We start from the raw sequence: 13,720 nt of genomic DNA on the forward strand, positions 1-13,720 counted from the left end.
GGTTGGTAAACTGGACGCAAGGAAACAATATGTATTTTACTAAATGTATACATCAGGGAACAAAGAATATAAGCCATACTTGCAGCATTGCACTAGGAGGACACTATCCTGGGAAGCAGTGACTTTGAAAAAGATTTGGCAGGTCCTGAGGGATAATCAGCTGAACATGAGCTGCTAGTCAGTGCAACACTGTGGCCAAAATGGCTAATGCGATCCTAGGATGCGTAAACAGGGGAATCTCAAGTAGGAGTGTAGAGGTTATTTTACCAGTGTAGAAGTTATTTTACCTGTGTAGCACGGCTGCTGGAATACTGTAACTGGTGCTGGAATACTGCATCCAGTTTTTTATGCCCACAATTCAAGAAGGATGTTGATAAATTAGAGAGAGTTCAGAGAAGAGCCAGGAGAATGATAAAAGGATTAGAAGACATGCCTTGTAGTGATAGAGTCAAGGAGCTTAGTCTATTTAGCTTAACAAAGAGAATGTTAAGGGTGACTTGATTACATTGTGTAAGTATCTACATAGAGAAAAAATATGGGGTCTTCAATCTAGGAGAGAAAGGTGTAACACAATCCAATGGCTGGAAGTTGAAGCTAGACAATTTTCAGAGTAGAATTAAGGCGTAATTTTTTAATAATGAGAGTAATTAACAGTTGGAACAATTTACCAATTGTTGTGGTGGATTCTTCATCACTGGCAATTTTTAAATCAAGATCAAGTTTTTTTTTTCTGAAAGCTATGTTCTAGGCATTACTTTGGGGAAGTTCTATGGGCTGTGTCATATAGGAGGTCAGACTAGATTATCAAAATGGTTATTTCTGGCCTCGGAATTTATGAATAAGTAGCTGTTTTGCTTTGGTTATTTAAGATTAAAAATATACTTCCGTGCCCTGTCTGAGGAAGAAGTGGCATCATGAACATAGTAAATGCACTCTGCACTCTAAAATATAGCTATAAACTAAAGAAGTTGCGTTGTTGGCAGTAACAGGCCCAACACTTCAAGGCAGCTTTAGGCCCTGCCAGTATGTAGTCGAAAGGGACTGATTTTATAGTTGGTTAGCAAATATACCTGTCTAATGAAGGCTACAGTGTCTTTCGATGCAAGCAGATTGTATAGAAATATAAAAACTTCTTTTAATTCATGCTGAGACAAGTTTAAAGGGATGATTTGCTTTACTTGCAGCCCTGGACGTTCTCCCGCCTGCTGTGACCATGAAATAATTATGATGAACCATGTCTACAAAGAAAGGTTCCCAAAGGTAATGAATTATATTTAAGATACCCAGTATCTAAACTAACAGGCAGCATAGGTTTTAAATAAATGATGTTTTTGTTATGGGAACTAATGATCTAAGCCAGTAATGGCTTTCATAAAGCATCACCAAACCCTTATTAGAAAGATAAAATCACAATAAAATAAAATCCCTGCTGAGAACTGGACATTCATTTAGCAAAGCTGCTGAACTGATTTTGAAATAAATCATGCTGGTAATATGCGTTGATGATTGTCTGGAAAGGTACCATACAATTGTTCGTAGTTTTACAGTTGCTGTAACTAGGTATTCAATTAGTTTGAACTTTGCAAACAAAAAGAAAATGTGTTCTTCACTCAGAAGCTTGTGTAGGATCCAGAAACGCATGTTTCAAATCCCTTTCTGATATTTCTCTTGTTTCCCGAAGGTTCATTATCTATTGGTTGTTTTTTGGGGGTTTTTTTGTTTTTTTTTTTAATTGTGAAAATCAGTGAACTGCTGGAAGTGCTTGGCTATTGGATGCTAAGCAATGGAAGGCTATTGCCTCATCTCAAAGATGAGGAACAAAACTGACCCAAGGGGCAGGTGAATCGGTGGGGGCATTGGCAGATCCCTGTGTGGTTCTCTGGAGTCTGATTTCATATAACAAAAAAATAAGGAAAGCTGGAAAGCTGTTATCATTGCAAAGAGACACTCACTTCATGTTTTGAAGGTTAACTCCTTCAGAGACTTCTGCCTGAGTTTGCAAAGAGATTAAACCGTAACTGAGGCGTGAACTGCACCATTCAACTGAATGGTGAGATAAGAGTGAGATAGAACTTCAGAGTTATGAACACCAGAGTTATGAACTGACAAGTCAACCACACACTCCATTTGAAACCAGAAGTACACAATCAGGCAGCAGCAGAGACAAAAAAAAAAAAAAAGGAGCAAACACAGTGTGGTACTGAATTAAACATAAACTATTCTAAAATAAAGGAACAGCAGCATTTTTCTTCTGCATAGTAAAGTTTCAAACTATATTAAGTCGATGTTAAGTTGTAAATATTTGAAAGAACAACCATAACGTTTTGTTCAGAGTTACAAACATTTCAGAGTTATGAACAACTTCCATTCCTGAGTTGTTCATAACTCTGAAGTTCTAGTGTATGTGGTATTGTTAAAAAGATTGCTTATATATTACGGTTCAGCAGGAAAAAAAGATATAGTTATACATGGCAACAGAAATACCAGCTGAATTTATGTGCTTTAATGCTGTATGTACTTTAATGCCTTATGGTTTAGTCAACAAGGTTCAGATTTTTAAAGGTATTTAGGTGCCTAAGTACCATGGATTTCAGTGGGAGTTAGGTGCCTAAATATCTTTAAAAATCTGGCACTAACTCTCTAAAAAGGATATTCCCCTGGAAATATTCACCATTATTCTATATAATGTTTTCTTGATACAACAAATATAAATGATAGAAAACTATTATGTCTTGCAGTATATGAAGATAAATTAAAAAAAAAAAAAAAGTAGCCCTCCCCTTCCCCAGAGTTCATATTTTGTTTTGGCTCTGTAGTAAAAGCTAATGTCATAGCGTTCTTTTATTTTGTGCACATCAAGAAACTGCCACACAACTTAGCATGACTGGCAGTCCCCATTAAAGAGGCACAGAGTAGAATAACAGGAGGGGAATTGCTGGTCAGCATTAGTAGAATAATGTGGGGAAATGGAGTGGGTTTGCCCATTCTCTAGCCTGGCAAATCAGTGTTTATTGGTTGTTTACTTTCATGATCACCCATTTTCATATGTAGTGTTAGAAGAAATTTTTAAGCTATTCAGAAATGTATTTAACCAATAAAAATATTGTTTTGGAGTGGTAATAGAGTTTCAGAAAATACTGATTAAATCTATCAATATATTTTTTTTATAGGCCACAGCTCAGATGGAAGAACGGCTTCAGGATATTATCACCAACCATTCTCCTGATAACGTTCTTCCCCTGGCAGATGGAGTGCTCAGCTTTACCCACCATCAGATCATTGAGCTGGCTCGAGATTGCTTGGATAAATCCCATCAGGGCCTCATCACGTCACGATACTTCTTTGAATTACAGCACAAATTAGACAAATTGCTACAGGAGGTATGAACCATGCACTGTGCAAAGATAATTATCTCTTGTTAAAAAAAATTGTTCAAATATGTTTGTTTAACATTAGTTGCTGTGAAATAATTATGGCTGCTCAAATAGATGCCAATGTAGTGTAAATTCATAGTGGGCTTATTCAATGAAATGACCTGTACAAGAACCATAGGGTCTTATGGGGTATGACTGAAGGATAAATGGATTATAAAGATTTTTAGACTCAGTAACATTTTGTAATACATTGCAAGTTATAAATTGCCTATGTCGGTGTGTATATGCACCCCACAATGAAGCGACCCCCTACTTCCATCTATTGTGGATAAATACGCCTTTCAGATTACATAGCTTCCTAATTTCTAGCAGAGGTTGAGGCAGCAGACGCAATCCTTAGTCTTTCATTAGCAGCAGGTTATTTATTTATTTAGAAGTTTGTAATGTCTCCTTACGTCTCAAAAACCAACCTTAGTAATAAAAAACAAATTGACTTCAGCATAAAAACATTAATAAGAATCTTCTTAAAATAATCAATTGATAAGAGAAATCTGAAGCCCAAGTGAGCAAATAGGACTTGTGCTGTGACATGAAGCTCATCAAATATATAAATATACCTTTTTTTAAAAAAAACAAAGGACAATGTTGTGTCCTTGATCCATTGTCTGGCAGTTGTGCATATGGACTGATGGTATAGTGTGCCCCAGAGCCAATCTGGTAGACAAGTGGATTCAATACAGTGAAATATACCAAGCGAGATTTTGTTAAGATTTTATTGTTTTGTTTTGCTTTTATTTTAAATACACAAAAATGTCAGCCTGTATGTAAATAGTTTGCCTGTTTCCAGACTATGCTGGTTTTGGGGTAAAACCTGATTAGGTTATTTCAGAAATACACTTTTCTTACACTACTTTCTGCTGGTAACAAATTTCCTTTTGTACTTTCCCCTATTCTCCCCGCCCTCTCCAAAAAACCACTGCAAAAACTGGACAACAGTGCACCATTTCTTTGTGTGCAAGTGTGTTACTTCATTTGTAAACCTATTTCTTTTCAAAGTATTATCACTATTATCTGGGTGAATTTTACAATACTCATCAAAAGCTAAAAACATAAAATAATTCTAGGGGAATTTGCCTGATGTAGAACTGAGCTGTGGGAACATACTTTAGGTTTCTTAGGATGCATTTGTTGTCAGCTCCCAACTGTGACATTCAGTGGAAAGCTGTGGCTCCTACTGCTACTTGGCACCTTGTGGTTGCTTTGCATAACCAGGGAAACAGTCCCCTGAGGTTTGAGCAGCTTGATTTAACTGACATTTTTGTAGTGCTAAAGACAAGGACAAGTTGAGTTGAATGCTTTCCTATCTCACCCTTCTTTCAGTTATATGGAATCTTCTGTGTAGATCCCTACCTACCTAGATGCGGAAGTGTGCAGTATTACTTTTATTTTGGCCAGTGATTAGAACAGAAGTACGCTCAGTCCATTAACATTTTCCTCGTGAATGTAGCTGGCAGCATATAGAATATGAATGTTTGCCTCTCATTAGTATTTTCTTAAAGTTAATGGTAGGAGCATTGCAGTGAAGTTTGTTCAGTTTTCTTTGAAACTTCACAATTAGATTACATTTTCTTCCACCGTGTTGTTTTTAATTATTGTATTAAGCATGGGATTGCTATTTAGCTTAGTATTTCCACGGATTTTTGCAGTTGCAAATACATAAACTACTTTTATATTAAAATTGTAAGGTTTTAGTTTGAATTTTCTTTGTATGCTTGAATATATGGCACATAGCACAGAAGAAGCAGTAGATGAGATTTGGAATTTATCCTGCAGCTTCTATTATTTGAAGCAAAGAAATGCCTTTTTGATATATGAGCAAAGGCCCATCAATATCTTTCAGCCAGAAGAAAGAACATATGGCTTCTTTTGCATTCATTAGGTATCATAAAGTCTATTCTTTGTTGCTTGACAAGAAAGTTTGAAAGAAATTTGAAATTGAATTCAGACCCTTGTGAAAATTCTCTTTTAAGTTCTCCAGAAACATATTTTCTTTTGTACAGATTCTTTAACATCATTATTCTCCTTTCATCTTCTTATTCTTTGCAGAACTCAATTTCCCATTTGCTTCCTTTACTGCACATACCTGTACTCGGTTCCTATATGCATGGATTAGCATAGTTTCATTATATTTGTACATCTAAGTGTAGTCATTTTAGAATTTCATGGCCATCATTTAATCATAGGAAATCAGTTTCCATACCACATGGATGCTGCTAATGTTTATTATATATGTTGTAGTATCTTTTATTCCAAGGGATCCTAAAATACACAAAAAACTGATATAGAAAAAACTGTAGAAATAGACATCATTTCATGGTGAAATGCAGCAGCCTCTGTTGTAAAACCGTAGCTATAACATTACACAGGAATATGTTGGTAAAAACAAAGAATACCCCATCCATCTGAAAATGCAATAACCTTTATTTTGATACTATCATAGACTTGCACTAATTTTGCCTTGAGGTTAGTGTAAAAATGGTAAGTCTTATGCAAATGAAAAGAGAATCTTTGCTATTACAGCAGGCTTTCTGAAAATGAATTACTGTGCATGCTCATTAGTGCTTTTTTAAATATAATAAGTTGGCTGTTTCAAAAGCTTAAGCTACGTTATAAAAATCTCATACATAATGTCATTTTTAATAACAATGGTATTAGGGGAGGGGCTGGAGTTGATTAGATCACTGTAAAATGTACTCAGGTTAGGCTTTAGCCACTATGTAACTAGAAATGTCTTAACTTGTTCGAATCATTTGGGTTGGCCAGCCATGTCACAAAGCATTAGTCTGGTTTGATTTCAGAGAAGCAAGAGATTTCACTCTAAAAATCCTGATTTCATATAGAAATGTTGACTCAGTTTTTACTGTAGAATACTAAATGACACAGCTGTAATACACATTTTTTAGTTTCTCATTCACAACTCATTCTAATAATTTTTGACAAAAAATACTGATTCACCTTGAAGCCATATGAGTGAAAATCAGATATAGTACTATATCTGCTATATGAATTGAAGGTACCCTGTTCCATGTTGTAGAAATTTTGACTGTCTGAGCTATACTGCAAGGATTTCAAATGGAAATTAACACTGTAGTTACAAACTTTATATTTAATACCACTGATTGTATTTGTGGTCATCATATTAACATGCTTTCTTGACTGGAATATTTAATGTAGGAGTTTTTAATCATCCTTTTCCTTTGACTCTCTTAGGGTCAAGAGCGATCAGAAAGTGGAGAACTGGCATTTATTAAGCAACTAGTCCGAAAGATCCTCATAGTCATTGCTCGTCCTGCTCGCTTATTAGAATGCCTGGTAAGCTGATGGTTATTGTAAGCAGGATTCTGATTTGTTACTGGTGGAAAGCTTGACTATTTGGGCTGGTATTAAAGGCCAGCAATAAAAGTATATTATTTAGTATGTTAAAAGTATGTTATATATTCTTTGGAACTTTCCAAAGTTGTTTTTAGTATGAGAACTCCTATCCATAGAATGCTGATAACTTTCATTAGTGCCTATCATTCTGAATTCCTTTTTATTTGAATGCACTATATCTCATATTGCACACAAAAACTGCATTAGAAGAACTTTATCAAAGATGAAATCAAGCACTCCAAAGATAGGAAATACCCAGGCAACATTAATTCGGCCCCCTTGTGTGTATGCATTATGATACAGATGAAGAACCGAAGCACAGAGAGATTAAGGTAAAATTATTCATTAATTTTAGATGCTGAATTTGAGACAGGATCTGCTCTTTCAGAGTACTTTGCATTATAAAGCACTTTATATGTTCAGAGTATAGCTCCCATTGGCTTCAGTCGCAGCTATGAGCTCTCAACACTTCTGCAAATCAGATCCTAGGGTCTCAAGTCAGGCAACTAGAAAATGAGGAACACCTGGTTAGGGACCTCTTGTGAAAATTTTGGTTTCAGTAACTTGTCCAGCATCACATAGGAACTCTGTGGCACAGACAGGGAAATAATCCAATTCTCCAAGGCAGCATACAGCTGTCTTTAATCACAAGTCCCTTCTTTCTCTTTCTGCAGTCCCCTGCCTCTTCCTCTGCACATCGTCAAACTTCTACAACAAATGACGCCAGGGTTGTATAGACAACCCTGAGTCATCTCCAGAGCAGGCCACTTACTGAATGAGGCATATAAAATATTATATGGTCTGTAATAAAAGGATGTATCATAATACATATGCAGAAGGAGGAGGATACAGGGAATCTTAATTGTGGCATATCCTAACTTTTGATTGCTTCACTTAACAACCTTAATAATGTTCTTTCAGCATAGTTCTTTGTGTGTGATTTCCTAGCTTTTTAAAAAAGCAAACTGGAAAAAAACATTGAAAATGTTCTGGCATATTGACACCCACATGGTTCATCAGCAGGGTTGGAACCTTTAGATCCACTGCATACACCTGTGTCACTTGAGCTAACAGAATAACTGATGGCAGTAGTATGTCGACCTGCACTAGGGGGGTTTGTCTGGGTTTCAGATATTTGCTGACAGCAGAGGAATGGTGAGATTCGGGAATCTTGGGTTCCATGCCAGATACTGGAGAGGAGTATGCTTTAGTGAGCACAGATTCTTTTGCCCATTGCCCCCAAATATGACCTTTTCTGCCCTATCCCTTCCAACCTGTCCCTGTCCAAGTCCTGTCTCTACTCCACCCTTGGTTCCCTGCCATAGTCCTGTTCTTCACATCTCAGGTATCTCATCCCAGTCCCATTCTCCTTGTCCAGCCAATCCCAGTCTCCCCTGCACTCATGGCTCCTCATCCTATCTGTCTTTCACCCACCCATGTTTCCCATCCTTTCTGGCTCCCATGCTCCTCATCCATTCTCAGTCTCCCCCTTCCACACCTCCTCTCTGACTCCTTGCCTTAGTCTTCCCCCTCCCTGTCTCATTGTCTGAATCTCTCTGCCCAGGTAGTCCCAGTTCTCTCCCCACACCCTGGCTCCTTCTCAGCTCTGCTTCCTCACACCTCCAACCTCCTCCACTCCCTCTTCACTGGGTCCCAGTCCCCTTGCTCAGCTAGTTCTAGTTTCTTCCCCCAGCTCCTCATTCAATCTCAGTCTCTCCCTCCCATTCGCCTCCTTGCACAGGCAGTCCCAGTCTCCCTTCCAGTTCCCCTCTCCCTCCCAGGCTCCTTGTCACATTCTAATCCCTCTTCATCCCTAGGCCCAGCCCTTGTCCCCTCTGATTTCAGAGCAGGCAAGCTTCCTCCTTCATGCTACCTGGGCCCAGCAGGGTGGGCTCTGATAGCACAAGAGAAATAGGTTCCCTGCTCTCTTTTCTGATTCCCTGCTCTGACGTAGCTCATGACAGTTGCATGGAAATTCCAGTTCAGCCCCAGGTTGGGTCATGCCTAGTGTAGTTGGAACCTTAGAAAATTTTTAGCTGTAGTCTTGCAAGTCTCATTTGTGAATAGTGATTTTTTTTTGAAGGTTTGTAACTTGGCCAAATTTGGGCAGGTTTTGACAGAGACAGCAAAAGGTATATCACGGACACATATGCAACACCCTTTGCCAAATTTCAGACTCTTCTCCAAAGTATGGGGGAGGAGGAAAGGCATGTGAGCTCTAAAATGTCTCAAAGAAAAGGTCTCCATACTTTTTTAACATGGACAAGATAACATATTTTTGGAAATGCTGAACCATTTTGACTGGAGTTTTTCCAGAAAAATTCAGCCTGATACAAACACTGAGCTCGAAAAATTTCAGCCTAACCAGTTAGAGTTTGGCAAAGTTTTATAAGTAACTGAAAACAGGGTCTTATAATGGGAAGTGTTGGGCAGCTTTAATAATAGATGCTGCTGCCAGTCCCACTATGTTTCTAACTAGGTATGTATACCAGGCTCATGGTATCTGAGCACCTATTTGTAATCATTTGTTAGTCGGATGAGTAGAGCTTTCTCTGCTTCTGGAAGTGTGCTGTGAGTTACTGCCAAATATTTAAAAGTTTATTCATTTCTACTGGGTTTCTGTATCTGAAAAAGGTAATGTGAGGATAAAACTAGAGATCAGAAAATAGATAACTCACTTGCAATTGTATATACATGAATTTGATTAAAAAGTTATCTATCTTAAACCTACTCTGATGTGTTAACAAATGGAGGTGTAGCTGTATAGTATTTCCACTGTTAATGCCGGTGGGGAGAAGAAAATGTCATGTCTAAGGGGAACACATTAACATGTAAGATGAGCAGCGTGGCAGAAGATTAATGGCATTTAATGTTTGTTGTTCAATTCGGACTGAAGAGGTGCTGCTGAGGTAGGGAGTGATGAGCACTGGAGCATCAGGAAGAAATATGAGATGGCTGGTGTCAACACCAAATCACAGTGAACTGAGATTAAACAACAAATGTATGCTCTATAACTCTGTTCCTACTTGGGGGTGGGGAGGAAGTGGGAGCTTTTGGGAACCTGATTGCTTCTGGAATCTGAGGTGAAACTAGTGTCCACGATGAGGTCCTTGCCATAGTTAGCATGCTTTTGTGATTTTTATTGTGTTTACACTGGGTCAACCTTTGAAGAACCTTAGAAGCTACAACTAATAAATCTGTTTTTTTTTTTCCCAATACGTGCTTGGTTGGTAGTGTGACGTTTAGAGAATATTTCAGACCAGTTTTTGGAAGACTGCACTGTCTTTCCTATTCACTTCCAAGTAAGAACATAACAGTTGCCATAATGGGTCAGTCCAATAGGCTGTCTTGCCCAGTATCCTGTCTTCCGACAATGGTTGGTGCCAGATGCTTCTGAGGGAGTGAACAGAGCAGGGAATTTATTGAGGGAGCTGTCCCCTGTCATCTGGTCCCAGTTTCTAGCAGTTGGAGGTTTGGGGACACCCAGATCATCGGATTCCATCCCTAACCATCTTGTCTAATCGCCACTGATGGACCTATCCTCCATGAACTTAAGTGTTATTCAAAGTGTTGATGCTCATTTGTAAACCCTACCTGGTTTGCATCCTCTCTACTCCTGTGAAATCAGCTGGAGTACCCAGGCCAATAGTCCTTAGAATTAACTGTCATGGGCTCAATGCAGCATATTCTCATTTGGAAGACCTTCACCTCTGGGGGCTTGTTTCCCAGCTGATTTACCAGAACCAGTCTTTTTACCATCAGAACGTGGTATAAGGGGCCATCTCTTTTCTCTAGCTTACCCCTAAGGGCATGAAGCAGGTGTATAATTGAAGTGATGTCATTCATCACTGAAAGTTGACATTGATCAATAAGTTATATATAACTTTAAAATATTGTGTGTGCAGAAACTCCAGTGAATGCAGTGGTATTATCTTCAGCTCCTCCCAAACATATATGTTGCTTGTCTCACCTACTGGATATGTGTTCCCTGGCCCAGAAAATGGACATTCTGAGCTTTCTCCTGAGCTCCTGGCTTCCATGCACAGAAGCTTTTTGATTTACTGCCAAACTGCTGGGGAAGATTATTGCCAACTGTCAGTTTGCTTGCTTGCTATGAAGGGTGTGTGGCCTTTTAGGCAATATAGAAGTCAGCTACTTCTGCAAGTTTGAACTAGTTAAGAGGGTTTAGGATTTTTTATTTTATTTTGGATTATTAGGGATTTTTTTTTTCCGGCTTAACTGGTATTCTGACTAGAAATGGCTGGAAAAAGGAAAATCTCTGTCCTGAGGGAAAAAATGAGTTCTCTCCTAACCCACTCCAAAAAACAAAACACACAAAATCATCCTGAATGGGGATGGAAAGTAAAAACTCAGAAATTTTCACAGGAATGAAAATTCCAAAATATTTCATTTTGGAAACACTCAAATGCTCCCACTGCCCAATGTTTTGGTGTTTCTGAAATGAGTCATAGAATAATAGAATGTCAAGGTTGGAAGGGACTTCAGGAGGTCATCTAGTCCAACCTCCTGCTCAAAGCAGGACCCAATCCCCAACTAAATCATTCCAGCTAAATGAAATGTGCTCCCTGCGGTCTCAGGTTGTCCTTCTCCCCAGGCAGCTGGCTGTAGGAGAACCAGGGAGCTGGGCAACTGGGTAGCCTGCCTGCCACATTTCCACCAAAAGCTTTGACACATTCATGCAGCATGTTTCAATTCTGCTGACTCAGCATTTTATGATCGGCGTGTGGGGGGGAAACTGTTTTGTCAGAATTTTTTTCAACCAGCCCTAGTTCTAACAATGTTGTTCTTGCCTCAGTTAATAGTGGACAGGGAGACAGATAAGAATGTAAGGGATATGTGAAATAGGGCACCTCCGGCATGAGTTAACATAGGAAAAATTGCAGTTTGGGAGAACATGAGATTAGGACAACTTTATATTTTATCAAAAAAGCAAATAAGAAAGCTGTATCTGATAACTTCCCTTATTCATTCCTACTCTTCCTCTTGTGTATTGTCTATTTAGATTGTAAGATAAAGAACTTAAATCTAAGGAGCTAGGAAAAGAGGCTTAGGTGTTCTTTTGATTTTCTGAGACATCTAACACCTTTTTAGTCATGGGATAAATAGTAATAATACAGTAGATTTTGTAAGAGAGTTTTCATTTTCAGATGTGAAGTCCCTTGCAAGGTACCAAATTTTCAATAATATTCTGGCCTTTGTGGTTTAGATCTAGAGCTGTTGATAGTTTTTAATTTAATTTTCTTAAAATACAGTACACTTTGATTCACTAGAACTACCTTAAAATTGCAGTTAGAGGGGAAAAGGAGGGCTCTGCGATGTATGTACATCTGGTATGTGTTTATATGAACAGTGGCTTGTTTTACCCATATAAGCATGAGAGGTTAGGACATCTTCCACATGTGAGGTGTAATCACTGAATAACATATTGATGATCATAGGCTATTCAACCAGTAGCAAAAAATTGCTTCCTGCCCTTTATATGACTTATTAAAGTGTTCCATATTACTTGAGCAGTGCAGTACCATTGAAAGGGTGGGGAGGCCATAGATTTGCTCTAAACAGTATGCCGCCCATCAGTCGGACCTTCTTCCTCTCTCAGGTGTCTCCATTCCTTCTTCCCACACGCAGGCCGCAGTGCAAGTCCTCTTTCTCTGCTACCTTTCCATGAGGCCTTATACCCATCCCCTCCCAGGAGCTCCTGCCTTCCCCACCCCAGCCCTCCTTGCTGGCAAGCCTCTGGTCCAACCATCTCACTTTCCAGTCCTTGGCATGGAGAGGAGCAGGAGTCTCAGCTGACAAGGTTTTGGCACATTGAGAGACTGGCACGCAGAACGGGACCTGGGTGCTTGTGCTAGCAGCATTCCCAACCACGTACCTGCATACTGTAGTTAGAAGATGGCTATGCAGCACTGCCACTGCCATGCATGTGGACAGCTTACGGTAGCTGGTTGCAATGTACCAGGTTGTTGTTTTCCCACTTGTAAAATTTAAAAATTGCCCAGCACATTGCAACTGCTAATGGGCAAGGCAGTAGAAAAACCAGCCAGGCTGGTCAAAAACCAGCCAGGTGGCAATCCCAGCTGCTTAAAAATGGTCAGGCTATGTCCTGGGTGGCCCCTGGGGCTCCGTGGCCTATGTTAGTAATAGTTTAAAACATTGCAGTTTACAGCATGTTACTATAGTGTTTTGAACCACTAGTAATGGAATGATGTAGTCTTGCTTTTAATTAGGTAAGTAACAAAAAGCTTGGAGATGTAAAGGAAGCTTTGATGTGAGAGTTTAGGAGTACAGTTTCTAACAAGGAAAATTATGGTGAATATTTTTACTTCTCTTCCAGGAATTTGATCCTGAAGAATTTTACTATCTCTTGGAAGCTGCAGAAGGACATGCTAAAGAGGGGCGCGTGATTAAAACAGACATCCCTAGATATATTATAAGCCAGCTGGGTCTGAATAAGGATCCTCTGGAAGGTAAGCGCATATCATGGTCTAACCAGCAATTACCAAATCAAGATGATAAGAAATGGAATTATTTCTGCTATGCTTGTTGGGCTCTGTGATGCAGTGTGTGTGTGTCCGATAATAAATCCAAGGTGGGAGTATTTGGGGGAGGGAGGGTGAAGGTGCAAAAATACAAATATTAACTACCGTAGTTTACACCTGCTTGGAGACCAGCTCTGAACATTATTAGCCTCTCTGGATTTCTGAGCTTCCATCACAGATCTCTGACTTTATTTTTGAAGACTGACTTGAGTTTTTAATAGAAATGCAGTGAAACGATCTGATGATGTAACTCTCCATCACTCTAAGTTGGCAATACAAATCTGCATGTACCAACTGTGACTAATAAGATGGTTACTGTTCACGATTTGATCACAGATGAAGCCCCAGGTT

At 39.0% G+C, this 13,720-nt stretch overlaps 1 protein-coding gene across 5 annotated transcripts in view; it reads left to right on the forward strand.

Annotated features, from left to right (window-relative positions):
- The window catches only part of MAST4 (microtubule associated serine/threonine kinase family member 4), a 262,752-nt gene that overhangs the window by 184,514 nt on the left and 64,518 nt on the right, over positions 1 to 13,720 (forward strand). For all 5 annotated transcript variants that reach the window (XM_034773436.1, XM_034773432.1, XM_034773434.1 and 2 more), the window contains 4 exons: positions 1,185 to 1,260; positions 3,171 to 3,380; positions 6,645 to 6,746; positions 13,165 to 13,297. In XM_034773436.1, the coding sequence (XP_034629327.1) occupies positions 1,185 to 1,260; positions 3,171 to 3,380; positions 6,645 to 6,746; positions 13,165 to 13,297 (521 nt within the window). The remainder of the gene's footprint in view (positions 1 to 1,184; positions 1,261 to 3,170; positions 3,381 to 6,644; positions 6,747 to 13,164; positions 13,298 to 13,720) is intronic.

The sequence above is a fragment of the Trachemys scripta genome, chromosome 6 (genome assembly GCF_013100865.1).
Source record: "Trachemys scripta elegans isolate TJP31775 chromosome 6, CAS_Tse_1.0, whole genome shotgun sequence".
In the NCBI taxonomy this organism is placed as follows: Eukaryota; Metazoa; Chordata; order Testudines; family Emydidae; genus Trachemys; species Trachemys scripta.